The sequence below is a fragment of the Hirundo rustica genome, chromosome 4 (assembly GCF_015227805.2).
Source record: "Hirundo rustica isolate bHirRus1 chromosome 4, bHirRus1.pri.v3, whole genome shotgun sequence".
NCBI lineage: Eukaryota > Metazoa > Chordata > Aves > Passeriformes > Hirundinidae > Hirundo > Hirundo rustica.
In genome coordinates this window covers 11,430,569-11,448,420 of record NC_053453.1, presented here as the reverse complement: position 1 = coordinate 11,448,420, position 17,852 = coordinate 11,430,569, and the positions used below count along the sequence as shown (strand labels likewise).

General features: G+C 37.9%; 1 protein-coding gene across 8 annotated transcripts in view; it reads right to left on the bottom strand.

Moving 5' to 3' along the window:
* Window positions 1–17,852, bottom strand: part of MAGI2 (membrane associated guanylate kinase, WW and PDZ domain containing 2) — a 713,954-nt gene that overhangs the window by 132,658 nt on the left and 563,444 nt on the right. For all 8 annotated transcript variants that reach the window (XM_040061343.2, XM_040061346.2, XM_040061344.2 and 5 more), the window contains one exon: window positions 16,670–16,852. In XM_040061343.2, coding sequence (XP_039917277.1) covers window positions 16,670–16,852 — 183 coding nt within the window. The remainder of the gene's footprint in view (window positions 1–16,669; window positions 16,853–17,852) is intronic.

Here is a 17,852-nt window from a genome sequence, read left to right as displayed (position 1 = left end):
CAGTGTTTGTTTGACGCACTGAATTTTAATTTCAGAGATTTTATGATGATATATCCAAGAGACTTTATACCAGTTCAACACAATAAAAAAATAAAGAATAATAAACCAATTCTAAAAGAGAACAAGGTTTTACAACAATTGATAAAAATGTAGTAAATGCTATAAGTACAAAATATGATTTGTCCCTAGTTTTATTTCATTAGTAGTTGATGTTATATTTTAAATTAATATTTAGAAGAACAAATTGCTGAAACTGACAGTCCTTAAGCTGTTCTCAGCAAGGAATCCCCAAATTGTTTAGCCTTGAGAAATTTTACATTCATAAAGATGAACCAATCAATCAATGTATTAAATGTCTAGTGAACTTGTAACACTGTAAACTGCTTTTGAAATATTTTCAAGGCTTTCAGTGTTAATGAGTAAGTGGAATTACAATTAAACACTGTGAGGAAACAAATTCTGAAGAGTTCTATAATTTTACTTTCATTGAGATTGAAAGTAGCCAGTCTTTTCACTATCCCTCCATAAGTAGGTTATTTGTATCTCTTACGGCAAAACTATTGTAACAGAACTCCCATGGCAAGAAGGACTCTGATTAACTCAGACTGTAGAAGGGATTTATGCGGGGAAAAAAAATGATACAATGTTGTTAATGTCCCTATAGCACAATTTCTAACACTACTTCTATGAATTATTCAATATGCTCAGGATAACTAGTGTGAATGCTTCTCAGCATGCTTCTTTGTTATGTGACAGACACCATAAAAAGAAAGGACAGTAACTTTGATATTAGCAGCGACCACATTTTCGTTCTCTGACTTCACTGTCCTCCCAGATTTATTGCAATGAGCTGCAAACGAAATGCTGAATACCACAGTTCCACCTAGAAGATCTCATCTAAAAGGTACTTTTGAAAAACAGAGGTATGCATATTTTCACACTTACTCATCTTCAGCTAGCTTCAAAAACAGTACAGATTTAGAAGGAGAATAAGTGGTCCATCTACTCCAAAAACTGGAGTGCATGTTTTGAATTCTGAGGCAATCTGGAATTTATAGAACAGCAAGCTTGGCAGTTTCTCTGGTGCAGAGCTTCTGATAAGCAGAGGTGACACGTTTTCTTCCAGCTGTGTTCACTGGGGCTTGAAGGCACAGGACAACCTTCACCCTGAGGGAGCAGAGAGCACCTGCCCACATGTCCAGTTTCAGGATGCTGCTATCAGAAAGAGCCCCATAGCACCCGAGATGCCTCAAAGCCAGCCTAGCACAAGGGAATAGTGGAACTGATAGTGTCAATTAAGTGATGGAAATTGAGAAGAAATAAATACTAGCAGCAATGGAAGGAGAAATATAATGACGTGAAGAAACTGTGAGACAAATTCCTCTGGCAGTGCCTACTGTCCCCCATGCTGGTCAAGGCAGCTGAAAGGCATTTCTGTAATTGCACAGTCCTTGGCAGTCCATAGGTAATCTTACAAAGAGCATGCTCCCCAAAGCTTTTAATGGCTTTGTCCTGTCATTTAAAAAATATCATAATTAAAATGAGTAATAGCACAAATGAGGTTCAGGTCCAATGGTAAGCCTTCCTTCTGCATGCACAGGTAAGAACTGTTTGCACATAACAGATATGTTTCTGTTCCACTGGAGTCTATGCAGGTTCTACTTTGGATTAGAATGAATTTTTTTCTCAATTCTCTCCTACTCACTCTCTACATTTCTTCTGTTGAAGGACTCTTGCTTGCCTTCCCAGCCACGAAAAGTAGAATGAGTACTTGTTTGTTATGATTATGGTTGTGTAGTTAAAGGGAACCTGCAAAAGCAAGACTGTTAAAGATGAATGATAATATATTCCTCTTTTTCACTTGCACAAATAGAATCCTTTCAGGAAAGATGCTCTTGAGGCATAACAAGGATTTTGAATACCTAAGACCCAGATATGCTTAGATACCAAGAAGATGTGAAAGAGATTAAAAACTGTTGCCATTAAAAGAGAAATTAGTTACATGAGCATTCTGAAATTTACTCAAAACTCTCACTCTCCCAAATTAAAAGCCAGATGAACTGTCTAATTCAGACACAAAAAATACAAAGTGTGCCTCTATCTAATGGAATGATAATACTGTTGCATTAAATTGACTGAAATGCAAAAAAAATGAAAGAAAAAGGAAAAAAAATTATATGAGCTTAATGTGATTTTTCTCTTTTATAGATAAAATGGGATATAAAAGAATATCTAACTCCATCACTAATAGCAATAAAATAGTAAGGTTATGGTAATGAGAAATTTAAATTACTCTGAAGGAGTAGGTTTGATGTGTAGCCTGTCCCTAAACCCTGCTATTGCAGGATGCAAACAGAGGTCACAGAAAAGTTGCATCTCATGTAATTTCTAATGTTTGTGAGAAGAACTCGCTGTCACTGCAAGAAAGAGTAAAACTGTTGCTGCAGTCTCTCGAAATGGATGCAATTACACTGTACAGCTATCATGCATCACTCTGCTTGTCAACTGGACAGGGCTGCTTGCATTGCCATGGGATGGCTGTCAGAAACTGACTGAACACACTGGCTTTCTCCCTCCAGTCTTGACTCTGAGAGAGGTTGTTTCAAGTGTCTTTTATGATTTCTATTACATACTCCAAATTTGGGGTAATCTTCTGGAGAATGATAAATTAAAGATTGCCTACATTGTCTCAATTATGTTTGCATTGTGCAAACAGATTTTGGAACAGTCTTTATTGAGATCAGACTTTGTATTTTATTCTTTGCTATAGGGTCTTTGTTCTAGCACCTTCTTTTCCCCATACTTGGCCTGGCTGTTTCCCACAGCTGGGTTTTCCACTTATGTATGAGAGAGAGAGAGACAGAGACAGAGAGATAGAGCGAGCCAGCCTGATGTAGCTTCCTATGGCCACTGCCATTTCTGCACAACTTAGCTGGAGACCCAAATGAGGGAAAGTCTGGCTTCTTCTGTCAGCCTGTGGTAAAGCACATTTAACACAGAATTCTTACTGGAGAAAAAAATAGCACCTGATTCTGACACACACCTGCAAAATGGGACTAACATCTAAGTGCGGTTATATTTTTATGTAGAAAAGATGAAATCTTATGTACCTGGAACCAGGCTGATCACACCTAGCTTGGGATTAGGTAGAAGATTTTCTCAGTCTGTGGTAATTTTTCTGGAATATGTAAAATAAAAAGCCCTCTAAACTTAGAAATATTGTGATTTTGTTTTTCGCAGAATGTTCTTAAGATCATGATATTTTCAATTTGATTTTTTTAATATCCCCCGACATTTTTTGAAAAATATTACTTCCAGTTGATGTGAGATTACAAGTATTATGCCCTAGAAAAGATTAATTCATTATTCCTGTAGCAAACAAAATGATTAAAGTATCACAATCCTGCTTTCAGAATTGAAGGGACTATTGAAAGATAGTATTTACAACACTGCACAGTTTAAAATAAAAATCCATCCACTCAGTACCTTGGCTGGAGTGGAATTTTTGGCATAAACAATTGCTCGAGTACAATTCTTCTTATTATCCCCGTTTCCCCAAGCAATTCAGAACTACTTTTTCAACTGTGCTAGAAACACTTGAATCTCTTATATAATAGTCAATGGCATTTTCTTTTGATGCAATCAAGTTTGGTCTAAAAAAATATACTCTTGTCTGTTATGCAGAAAATAATTGGAACAAGAATGATTAAAAGGGAAAAAAAAATCTGCCAAAAAAAGGAAGTTTTATTGAACTGTGAGAAATGATGCTGCCATTGTGACGTGTCTAGAAAATGACCAGAGATGATATGAGTGTTTTCAACTTCTCCCATCTATGTTAGAACAACTCTCTCCCATTAAATTAAAAGAAACTTCTAAAGTGATATTAAAAGTGATATTAAAAGTATAAACGCATAAATGTGATCAATATGTTCATGCCACGTGTAGGACTGCAGTGTTGCATGACTTTCCTGTGGAATTTGACAGAGGAATCTACCCTCAATCCCACTTGCCAAACAAACAAGGTTAAATACACGTGTGGTTTCCAGTGCCCGTGACCAGGTCTGACAGGAGGCAGTGTCTTTGCTGTGGGGGGATGTGTTCCTCTTGAGCTGCCTGAGCACATCAGGCTGAAGTGTGGCACATCAACTTTTGTGGAGGTTTCAGTGCAAGAAAGTCAACCAGACTCCAACAAACAAAATAAGTACCAAGAGCATTGGCTGAGGATCTGCCCAATATCAGAAGAATAATCCTGGTAACATGCTAATGAGGGGGGTATGATTATCGCTGCCCCACACATCTAGTGCGTCTCTCACTCCCATACAATGATGTTTCTCCACTTCCCCCTTACAAGAAAGCACTGCCAGGCTCTCATCATTACCTCAATTTCCACATTTGCCAGTTTCCCACCTCTTTCTGATGCCTTTTTTCAATCATTCTAGTGAAAAAAAAAACCCATTTTTTTTTCAGCGCTCTTTCATCCCTTCACCATGTTACAGGCTCAGCTCTGACAGCTTCTTCAGAACTGACGGGTTTGCAGGATTCACAGGCATGATTTCAGACCAATAATCATGAACTGCTCATAGCCTTTGCTTATTGAGACTTGCTATTTTTCTTATGCAAAGGTGGAATAGGACAGATCACAAATAACAAAGCAGCAGCATAATCCAACATGCCTCATGACAGACTTTTAGCTTATGAATACATTGTCAAGGAACATCTATCAAGACAAGGTGTCCAATATTATCTGACTTTTCCCCAGTAATACTACAGGTGATGCTCAGTATGGCAAATATGCTGATTTTAATGCAGAAAAGATTAGTTTAATACAAAGATTTTTAATTTAGTTCCATTTGGAGCTAAAGAAGAAAGCAATATATCAAAAGGAGTGAAAGTGCCAGTGTTTAAAAGATCTGTACTCACATCAGTGCTCTCAGACCTTTCTTGCAGAGCTCCTTTCTTCTTTTCCTTAGAACCTTGCCCTCCCCCTCCTGCCTCCTACATACTCACACATGCATAGAAACACCCACTCTCCAGCCATTTCTAGCATAAAATTACTGCCTTTTCTCTCTGCCTCCCTGCAGAACAAAAACAAATTATGTCATCTTCAGCTCCAGCATATCCTAGTCCAGTCAGTTTTCTCTCTATTCTGCACCCAGTTTCTGACGACCCTCTTCTCCCCTCTCCACCAGCCAGTCACCCCCTGAGGCTGATAGCCAAGACCTGGCGAAACACCAAAGCTCCAGACACCAAGAATTTGTCAAAGCTCCTGTACACAACCCTCCCTTACTTGGGCATGGCAGCAGAGCAGTGTTTAGGGCACCCTGGCTCTACCACTGTGGGATTACTTCCCTCTGGTACCTGCTGAAGGAGGAGCTGAGGAGGATCCAGTGGTGCCCAGGCAGCTCCCACTGCTGCACACACAGAGCTTTTGGGGGCAGCAGGGCACCTCGAGCTCCACCTCCATCCACCGACTCAGGGACAACATCACACTTCGGTGACTGCTGGAGGGGAGAAGACTTTTGTGGGGCAGAGAGATAAAAGGCTGGAGGAATTTTTCCAGGGGCTTCTCACTTTTCATCAGGATTCACTCCATGCCCACCTCCTGGTTAGAAAAGTGCTCCTTATGTCATTGAGAAATTTTCATTACAGGTCTTTAAACAAACAAGCTATTTTTTAAATGTCAGAATCATCAATTACAAAGAGGCAGTCGCATAAGTGCTGGAATAAACTTTGCTCTTCTTATATAAAGGCTATGTTAGCAGCTAAACAGGGTCAGATGAAAGGTGCATCGGTGCTAATAGCCTGATTCTGGCAACAGACAGTGAAAGATGTTTTCAGAAGTGAACTTCTAATAAAATTGCCTCAAATGTCTCTAACTGCCCGTTAGTTAAAGGTTTGCAAAGCTCCTCAAATATGATTTATATGCCTGGAAATGTTTTTTCATCTCTAATACAACTCTGGATAGTTTTACTTCATGCCATGCATCAAATGATAAAACTCAGAGCACGGAAAAATATATCGATCCATGTGCGATTGAGCACAGATTTCTCTTTTAATATACATTGTATGATTGGACGTTGATAATATTTGGCCTTAATATCTTAAGCTGAACTCCATTAGGCTTCTCTTCTCTTTGTTTTTAGCAGTTATGATGGGAGTTGCTAAGTTGAATAATTATTGGACTTTACTAAGTTCTAAAATGACTGTTTCTCCTTTTGGATGGGGAAATTCAGATATGCATATGTAAACTAATTTGTTCAAGCAAGATATTTGGTAACTGTCAAGACAGATATTTGCCATTCTAAATGTACAGCAGAAATTGCTTCTTAAAATTAATTATTTTTTTAAAAAATTCTTGAAGAATTTAAAATTTGTTCCCAAAAATGGTTAAGGGCAAAAATTGAGTGGAAGTTTTGAACTCTCAGATTTTAATATAAGTACAGATTGTGTTTGCTTGCACAAGTGCAGAGGCAGAGGTGAATATACGTCAATCTATTTTTTTCTTAAGAAACAAAACTTCATTATTTATTAAATGAAATAACACGAGAAGATGATGACTATTAATTTCAATGTATATTTTTGCCTGTTCATACAAATAGCCAAATCGTGTGAGATTTAATTGCATTTGATAGAAAATAAGTAGTTTCTACAACTGCAGCATTTTTGGCAGCTACTGAGTTCAGTGCATGTTGCTTACTCAAGTGGCAGCTTGCAAAACTTACAGTGTCCTAATCAATGTGAGGATTATGACAAAATATTTGTCATCTTCTGGTCTATGTTAAATGTCCTCGCAGAATCTGCAGATTTTGCATGATGAGGTTCCAATTAAAGAATGAACTTATGGACTTCCTAGAATATTCATACACAAAACAAGTGTTGATTTCAATATGAACACTCAAATTGGATAAAGGTGTATTAGGATGTGATAGCGGACAGAAGAAATAGTTTAACATTTTTTCTGCCTTTGTATTTTGCATAGTTTTATCATCCTTGTCTATGCTTTTGCCCTTTGTGGACATTTTTCCATGGAGTCAGACCTTGCATTAATAGGAATATGAGACTGCACATACTTGAATAATTTGTGTCCAAATAGCCTCTTTGCTTTTTCACCTTTACTCTTTCACATTTTACTTTACCATAGTTCTTGATTTGTGTATGATCTCATTTTCTGCTAAAGATATAGCTCCTTTGAGCACCAGAGTATTTCCATCTACTCTTTCTAAAAGAGACTGAGGGTGGTGTCTTAGGTTAAACAGGGTGTGATGCCTTGTGTTTATGGTTTGTGTTGCATTTGTCCATAAGAGACAGGATTTTTATATTATCATAGATCACATTTCTATTATATCCTCTCTTCCCATCAAATTACTTCACCATTGGTTTCTGGGTTAAACAAAAACATAACTGCAGGGAGAATCTGGTCAAAGGTGAAACAGCTGGATAAAGAAAAGTAAGTGCTATAAATGTGGAATCTGGCATGGCTGGGCATGTTCAGACCTCAGCCACCTCTAACCAAATATCTTCAGCTTTCTATAGTTGGTGCTGGAAGAGTTGCTCTAATGGCTTAAATATTAGAAAAATCTTAGCACATATAAGCAGGCCCCTCATACACTCTCTCCTGCAGAGATCATGTGGCACACTTACGTAACCTAGAATTTCACCTATTTACATGTCCACTATTTTGCTGATTCAAGTAACAAGCACATATTATCATTCTTGAGACTGATAACCATAGACCAAAATACAGTGTCAACAAATGTGAATTTCTTTCAAAATGAGGTAAGTGCCATAATCCATGAGTATTGCGAGTTGCTTCCTGTGTATGAATATGGATTTTATCAAAGCAAAATGAGAGACTGGTGTTCTTTTTGGATTCCTCATGTATTTCTGTGTAATATGTGGACTTGAAAAAAATGAGTGACTCACTTCAAAAAGAATTTTGAAGAAAAGTCACCACAGGAAAGGAAACAAGTTACATATACAATATTTAATCCCAACATTGGCATAATCTTTATGGGTACCAATAATATATGAAGCAAAATATTTTAAGGGCTGAAAATGAATTTATAATCTCCTGTATATGGGGGGATGAACTCAATCATCAAACTGCTTGTAATGTTGTTTGAACAGTTAAATGAGAGATAATTAAGCCTATTAATTTAAAAGGGATTATTGTTGCTTTTTAAAAGTATTCATAAAACAACAAATGTGAGTTTTGAACTAGACTAGGGGAAAAAAAAAATCCTTAAAATTGTCAGAAAAGGATTATTATTACAGTAATTAATCAATCAATCAATTACTGTTTGCTCTAATAGATAATAAGGAAAACCAAAGGAGTCTATTAACACACTACTTGTTGAAGGAGGAATGAGGCTGTTTAAGCAGGTGTTTGATGACATTTGCAACAGCCTTTGGCATTTGAGATATTTTTATGTGACTTGCAGGTACCACACAGGACTCACAAGAGAGTGCTGCCTGGAAAAGCAGGAGGAGGCTAGGTGGAATCCCTGGAACTTTTAATGGCACTGGACACCTATGTTTATGCAACTGACTTGCACCCACATACTGAGAGTCTCAGTTATCTCCCTTTTCCTCCCTATTGCCACCCTTCTTGGGAATCTACTTTCCTTAGTGTCCTGCTTTGAACCACCCCGAGTTAAGGTACTAAGTGCAAAATAGTGTGAGATAGAAGAGTCCCAAAATTTCTATGTTATGTCAGACTTTAGGGCTAAACCAAAGGCTATGGAGACCACTGAGTTCCATTTGTACTAATAATGCATGTAAAGAATCCTATCATGAAGTGACACAGCATGTGATGTGGAGACAAGAAGTTCCTAAGAATTTTTTTTTTAAATTGTTCCTGTGACTTAAACAACACACTGTCCATTTTCAGAAGCGTTTTGAAATTCAGATGCTCTGCTACAATTGCTCTTTCAGTTTGCATCAGTAATTTTAATTGAAGACTTCAAGGGAATAGACAAATGACAGGGCTAAAAAGAACCAAGAGCTCTCTTCCCAGCTTGAGGAATGTCTATTTGTAGGTACTGCTTAACGAATGCTCAGTAGCTCAGAGGGGCAGCACAGACTCAACCTCTAAATCCCTATCAGGCAGGACGAATAGCGACACATGGTATTTTTACAATTCACAGAGAACACAAGGATGCTGAATATCACACCAGCCAACTTAACAATCTGACAAGGTGCACACAAAGACCTCAGATGCAGACAGTAATAGTGTGTTGTATACAAAATATGGATACTTTTCTTAGTCTAGTCTTGTCTCTGTCCTGGTTATCATTCAATGAGTACCTCACAATATAGTGAATATTAAAATAAGGAAAGTATGAAGAAAACATTAAAATCAGAACCTCATGGAGATTAAAATTCAGTAACCTTGTGACAAAAGTAGATGTCTTTCCTAGTCCTTTGGTCAACATAAAGAAAAATTGAGAGATGTTAATGTACCAAGTTATCTGAAAGCCATAGAAACATAAAAAACATAATGGAAAATTAATCTTGGAAAAAAGTATCACAAGTACAAAAAAATTCTAGCAACCTAAGTACTACCTTCTTGTCTTTTTATTTACATACAGAGCTCAATGAACTGCCTGCATTTAAATTTGAAAGAAAAGGGGATTGAAAAATAATCTCTTAATTGCTGTTAATATTCCTAAAACACACGTATTAGTTGTATTATCATGCATTTAAAACCACAAGTCATATCCCTTTCCCCAGCTAAACTGTCTTAATATATTTATATCAAATAAATAGTAAAACTGGCATTTTTTCCTTTGCCTAGTGTTTGAAACCCCTTAAATATAATGTGGTCATACTTCAGCACTTTTCTCTGTGGCAGGGGAACAGAAGATTTATGCTGTAAAATTCAAGATAAGATTCAGATTTAGCCCCCTTTAAACAACAAAAAATAATTAAGAGTTTTGCTTTAAAGAATTCTGGTTACATAGAAACTCAGGATAAAATTGTGAGGACTAGCAATATTGATAAATTGTTAAATTGATAAATTGATAAATTGATAAATTGTTAACTCTATACCTCTGGCATAGTTCTGGCATTAGTTATATGATGTGCGAGTTTTTATGGTGAGAAATTAAGTGGGATGCTGTGTACTGCAGAAAGAAAAAAACCCAAAGGTTATATCAGTTTGTTGCAGCTATGAACTGTCAGGGCATCTTTTAACTCTGTCCTCATGTCTGGTGCAAAGACCACAGAACTCACCTTGTGGTTCCAGTCTCCAAACCCTTACAATCTCCTTGATTCAAAAAGCCAAATTAACTTGTGAAATGAAAGAAGACTGGTACTGCAAAACCAGACTGAGGTTTTAACAAATAGTTACTCTTGGTATGTCTCACAAACAAGATATAGGTTTTGGTTGTACCTGATGGAAATACAGTACTTCTGCTCTGCTCTGCACCATTTCATCACCAGCCTGGAGGATGCTGGAACACAAGGAGTAAATATAACACAAGTTCACACTGACTAGCCTAACATGGGTGGGAGAAATCATTCTCCATGATGCCTGAAGTAATTTTTGTTATTGCTGTTAGTTACTTTCCAAACAGTTAATTTTCTTTCTCTGAACTCCATGGGATGATTAGCAACATATGGAGACAGAGGGAGATGTGCAGTCTCAGCTAGACTAAAACATCAGATGAAACATCCTAGCTTCCAAATAAAGCAAGGGTAGTAAGGGAAGCGAGTAATACAAGCTGGTTTTGTATGTGCTGCTCTGCTCTCACAGTCCTGCCTCACCCGGCATCAGCCTGCAGCTGCAAGGCTGACACTTCATGAGGCCTTGGTGCATATTTAAAGAAGTGTTTTAGCCTGGAGATGCATAAGACTAACGAAAAGATAGTCCTTCCTCAGCAGTGCAACTACTAGCACAGCTTCTCATTTTCCTAATACCATGCCTTAACTTTGTGAGGCCAGTTTTCCTGGAGCCATCGGATGAGAAGGTGTCAGGCAGGTGAGATAACTAAATTTCAGCCAGTTTCAGGTACTGTGGAAATCAAGCCCTACATGTATGTGACCAGCTCCTGGTCAGTGCATCTCTTGAGATGCAACTGTGGTAAATAGTTGGTTACCAAGGGAAGGTTGTAAAATAGATTATCGGTTGGGTTTTGACTGGTAGCACTTCAGAAAGACATGACCTGTGTGAAAAAGAGTATAGGTACTGCGGTGTGTGGTCACAATACACTGAGTGATGTTCTGAAAGCATCAACATTTCCAGATGACTGCCAAAACATAGATTTTAATTTTAACATATTTGCTTCTTTGGATTGAAAGCATTCTTTGTGCATACATAGTTCATCTTTTCTGTTGCTCAAACTACACTGCTTGCATCCCAGCTAAGCTCACATTAGGTGATTTGTTTGCTCACATGATCTGACAATGGATAAACAGGGAACAGAATTAAGCATCTGTTTGAACTTGTAAATAGCATCCTTTTGCAGATATCCCAAATTCCTTCTGTATTGAGTACTCCACTTTTTATAAAGGTTGTAAGATATTAGCCTTACTGTGAAAAAATATGCAGTAATGAAACTAGATAATTATTTCCTAAGCCTAGTGACATTGTAGGGTCAACCGCCTGATAATGGCTTTGGGTTTGCTCTTATTCACTTGAATAATAACATTCATGGTTTTGTAGATCAACAATTGCGGTTTCTCCAATTTTCTTATATTTAAAGTAACCTCAGCTTCTTGAAAAATTCATCATATGCAGTAGATTGTTATGGGTCCTGATGGTATGTCCACGGCCAGAAGCAAGGCCATGGGTCACTACTTCCAGCATTTCTAACAGCTCATTCCCTTTGGAGATCTCTAAAGTGCAGTAAAAAGTCTGAGTGGTAGATGTGGGACCAAGCTCTAGCTTTTTTCTCTAGGCTTCATCCTATTACAGTCATACAAAAGTAATAGATGTCTGCTTATATGGTAGGTGTAGATATCTATATTGTAGACAAGTGCATCTGTTAGCTGAAACTTATATTTAATTTATGAATTTCTATCTCTAGAATGGATCAATTAATATAGAAAAAATTACCATTCCTGAGAGAACATCATCTAAAAAAGCCCAAGTTTGCATTGTTTACAGATGACTTAGCATCTTAAAGCTGGCCACATACATGCTTGAAATGAAAGAACATATTTCCCCTTTCTTGATTCACACTATTGAGCTATGACATTTCCCCACAGATTTATGTTTCTGGGAAGTTCAACCTGCAGTGACCAAAGACTCCCAGAACCACTTTTGCACCATGCCTTTGAGCTGTTTCCTGGAAACTTTCACCAAAGGAAATGGAGCTTGCTGAAATGCAGAGAGTGAGAATCTTTCCCTGAGCTTGATTATGTGGGAGTGTTTCAGTTTATCCAGTCCATTGAATAACCTTGAGAATTGTAGGTGAGTTTTTGCCTTTGCAGCTTGAGCTTTTATCTGACTCAGCCGCAGGCCTAAATCTTTGTTTGCCTTGGAACAGCAGTCAGTCAAAATAACTCACTGTATAAAAATCTTCTCATGTAGATGCAGTCTTTCACCAGTGATGTTCAGTCAGCATTTTAATCCAATGCAGGGGCATCTTAAATACAGAGAGTTTTCTGTTGGCTGCATGAGGCTTCAGACACGACAAAGCAATGTAACATCTCAGAAAAGAATGTGGTATCAGCTCCTAGGCTGTCCTGAGGTAGACAGACATGCTGCGGAGTGTAATGCTCATATCCAGCAGCTTGATTGAGCTCCAAATGCTGAAACATGTCCTAGAAAGGCATTTTCAGTATTATCAACAACCATTAGTGCACAGATGCTAGATTTACATGAGGGCATAATAGCCCCTACGAATTTTGAAACATCTGGCAAATGGGATCAGGAATGTAATTTTGGTTGTTTTAGACTCATCCACTGAGATGTGGTTCCTCTGAGTCTGCTTGTGAGGTTTATTGTGGGTCTAGGACAAATATAAATACCTCTTAGTGCCCAGCACTGGGCACCAAGTGGTTCTGATAACTTGTCAGGACCTGAGATATCTCTTGTTGCATCTCAGTGCATTCAGTTTGCTTCATTGCTTCATTTCACAGCAATGCCAAGTCACTGTCAGGCAGCTGCTTTTGTGTTCCCTGTGGCTTCCAGGCTTTCAGCAGTGCTCCTCAGGGGTCAGTACTGGGACAGGCACCATTTAACATCTTTGATCTTTCTTGGAGATTCGGACACAGGGACAGAGCGTACCCTCAACAAGATTGCTGATGGCATCAAGCTGTGGGGTCACATGCTGGAGTTCCACCTGGTTTAGTGAAAAGTTCACCTGTTTCTGGTATGGGAGGTGAGACTGGATGATCTTGAAGGCCCTTTCCAATCCAATCCATTCTATGGCTCTATGTTCCGAAATCCAAAATTGCTCCATTTTGAAACCTTCAGGTCAAACTGTTTTGTTATGATCATATGAAAGGGTGACAATGTCTTACATAGACTCCCTCTTTGAACAGCATTTGTATCTGACCCCTATATTAGATTTTGGGGAGAGAAATAAACTGAAGTTACAATGTAGTTTCATGAGCTGGTTTCTTTAACAATTATTTTGAAGTACAGCTTCGGTGTCTTCAGCTTGTAGCCAAAGTTTAGGTAAGATAAACAAGATGGTGCCTTTTCTTCTTATTTCCCCCCAATCTGATGAAGGTCTGAAGTATGAGGATTTCAGTAAGTACTCAGCCAAAAAATAGTATCACCTTTGCAAGGGACACGGTCCAGAACCGTATTAGAGTGGGGAGCAGGAGTGCTGTGGTTATCCCTGACACTCAGGCTGCTTCACAGATTGTTGTTACCGCCCTCAGACTTTCTACTATTATGCCCTACTGCCAGAACATGATGTTTTGCTCATTAACCAAAGCTTCCCATGACTGATCATATTTGGAGTGCACATAAATTGATCAACAGCACATAGCTTGTATCAAAAGAATAAATAAAATCTATTTTAAAAGCTGTATTTATTATCTAATGATGCCTAACTAACAAACAAAAAAACCCCAGCTGCAATTTCCAGTAGTTTCCCAATATAAGATTTTAACAGTATTATTAAAAAAATGCTATTGATGGAACCTGAGAGGCTTTCATATCTTTAGTTGATTCTATTGTAAAATAGGTCAATAGAGAGAGAAATTCTAATTCAGGAAATGTGAAAAGGATTTTATATCCGGAAATACAAGCACATTGCTGAACAGTTCTTTTATAAACACTTTGACTTCAAATATATTTTTTCAGTTTACCATTAACATATTTAGAAATTACTTTATTCATAGAAACCATGTTAGATGCCACAATCATTAGCTGAGATTCTCCAATTACTTTACATCAGAATCTGTCACTCTTCTTAAAAATGAAGACATTTGACTCCAAAATTTGTTCTGAGATCTAATTTTATATGTTTTGGGGTCACATAATTGTAGAGTGATTATATATTTGAATGTACATTTCTGGTTTGCATACCTAATGTAATTGAATTAATTACTTGAGAAAAAAATGCTATTTCTACACATTTTAAAGATCATATTTTTACATGTTCTCATCACAATCCATGACTACAATAATGCCCATCAACAGTATTATGAAACCTATATTGAATTTCAGCATAAAAATTCAAGTAAGTTGCAAGGATACCCTGTTTTCCAGAGAAAATAGCTCCATATGACCAAGTTCACTAATAACTTCAGAGGAATTAGCAAGTAACTATATTTGAGGTCTGCATCTGAGAACGTTAAACCATGACAAACAAGGAAAAGCTCTCAAGTCATGTATTAGATAATATGAAAATATTAAAATGAAGTTTATGTCACTGCAATCTTCTGAACTTCAGGAAGTCTGTTGTATCCTTTGTTCACTTAATCAGCTAATTTAATAAATTTTGCCTTTGGGAACTAAACTGCATTAAGTTAAAATGGCAAGAAGAACTGAGAATTAAAAAGTTGTTAGACTGATGTCTTTGTAAAATCAGTGCCAAAAATCTATATTCTACTTCTTTCTAATTTTTTGTTTCTTCCTATAAATTTTCTGTTTATTTATTTGGCATTAGAAACATCATGCTGGCTATAACATTAGTTTTGAAGCAAATCTTGTTTGTTTTTTTTCTTTTAAATAATACTTTTCAGAACCTTTACACTTCCTACTTAGCGAGTCCTAGAAAGCCGTACAAAATAAACTAGAATTTATTCTGGCATATGAATATGACTATGATAAAAACACTGACAACAATAAAAGAAGGATGAAATTAAATTTCCAGAAAAATCATGTCAGACTATCCCACTCACATCATTTGTGCCTGCATGTGTTTGTGCTTCTGCTCTCTGCACTGTAACACTCTAAAAGGATCCTTCTCTGCTGTTGTGATCCATCCACAATGATCTGTTGCCAAAGATTACAAAAATTCTCCTCATAGTGACTCTGGCCACCATGAAATGGGTTTTCTACAGAGGCAACAACAATCCCAAACTAGTATTTCTTTATTTCAATGTCTTGGTGAGAAACAGAAGGATAAATTATGCACATGCGATAAATTATGCTGGGGAGAGATGGTACAGTATGACAGGGCTGCACAAACACAGGAATACAGGACTTCAGTCCCTAGTAACCAGCTATACCCATGGAAAGCCCAACTGGACCTAAAGAACAAAAATCATAGAACAATAGAATGGTTTGTGTTGAAAGGGACTTTCAAGATCATCTTGCCACCCACTAGACCAGGTTGCTCAGGGCCCTGTCCAACCTGGCCTTCAAAACTTTCAGGGATGAGGCATCCACAAATTCTGGGCAAAAGTCTTTACCATGAGACTGGAGAAACACTGGAACAAGAGTCCACAGAGGCTGTGGAATCTTTGTCTTACGAAATTTTCTCAAGACCCTGAGAAACCTGATCCAAGCACAAAGTTAGCCTTATTTTAAGCAGGAGGATAGTGACTGAAGGTCCCTGCCAACTGAAATAATTCTATTATTCTCTGACTGTCTTTTCCTAGAGAAGATGACAACTGCTTGGAAACTGAATTAATTTTCCTCCAAAAGAGTTTCATCCATACATAGACCTGATGTGACCTTTCAGACAGTGTTTTGCAACCTTAATCAAACTGTGAACATGAAAATGTTTGCTGTAGTGGTCCAGATCTTCAGAGCAGCTTTCAATATCTTCAGAAGAAGTTTCTTTTATTTCATGAGTTTTCAGAGATTCTTTTTTAATAGGACACAAATGCCTATGTGTCCATATGCCACACTGAAAACTATCGTTATGACAGTTCTAATGAGAACAGTATTGGATCAGACTCAACTGATTATTTTGCAACACCATCCTTTGTAAAGAAATAAATTTGCACTTAGTAGTCTGCTCTTTCTATCTCTTTTCTTTCCATGTATACTTCCCTTAAATAAAGAGCTTACAAACCAGATCCTATTTTTATGTAGGGAAATGCAGAGATCTTTTCTCCCTTAAAATATTGTGAAAAGGGAAAAATAAGCTACCTGGCATTTATTAGCAAGAAATTTTTACCAAGAAACTTACCTTTTCAACATATTAACACAGGAAGTCATATGGGAAATGTATGCACTTATGGAGAGAGTGAGACTCAGAAATCTATTTCTCATCCTATTTCTTATATAAAAGAACAGAGGAACCTTCATAATTACCTGTTTCCATTTTCCCATCTTGTGCTGCAGGCCCATCAGGAATTACACTCTTCACCTGGAGAAACTCATCTGGTTCATCCCCACCAATGATGGTAAATCCAAAACCCATGTTGCTTTTCTTAAGAGTTGTGCTGAGGAAAGTCCCCTTCAGTTGTGATGCATCGCGGGTGAAGAGTGGTTTTTCTACATGAGTCAACACAAACAAGAAAGACAAAAGTTTTGATCTAGTCACAACATAGCAGGGACAGAAGATAACAATATTGGCTGGCACCAAGCGGCAGTGTATCAAAGACAAGAAAATAAAGTGTGCAGGCATTCCAGGAAAAATATTTGTGAGCTCTTACACTAATACAAAGCTAAAAACATATTTTTTATCTATGGCAGATCAGCCATAAATAAAAAGATAGAAATTTCCTTTGATATTAGAAATCCATTTAGAAGTGGATATTGTGAAGCTAAAATAATTACAACAATAAAAATGATCTGTGAGGTAATTTAAAAACCTCTTTCCTAACCTATAAATTCAGCTTTGTCTACAAAGCAGTACATCCTTCATAATTTCTCTCCCAACCACAATGAAGAAAATATCCCCTGTGAATGTCTCATTCCATTTGTCACCAAGAAGAGGTAAATATTGGACAAGCTTTTCTCTCCAAACACACGGGCTTTGGCATCCAACAGGTGACACACACGACTGCTGTGCAAACCTCGTGTCTCCTCTCGGCGTGCCTCGGGGTGCAGTGTGCGGGTGCTGGGGGTCCCATGCTGCACTCAGTGATGGGGGGCTGGGGAACGTGCAGAGTCTGTGGCCCCAGCTGGTCCGGGGCCGCAGTGGGGACGTACCGTAGAGCCCGCGGGCCCCGGCGGGGTCGCGCCGGCACTGCGACAGGTCGCTCACGCTGCGGGACCTCCTGGGAGCGAGGCGCAGGCGGGAGAATTTGGGCCTAGGTAAGGTTGATGAGGAGCTCTCTACTGTTACAAAGGAGAACAAGCCTCATTCTTTGACTATAACCTTACATTAAAGTTCATTTCTCTGTACCAGTACTGTTTGCTGCTTATACAGCTCCTGTTGAGCGCATTAATTTTTATGTTACCGAGTGGCTTCATTCTTTTAAACTCCTATAACACTGCGCTTGAGGCTTTTAACTTAATTGATGCTTGTTAGATGAGCTAGCTTAGAAAC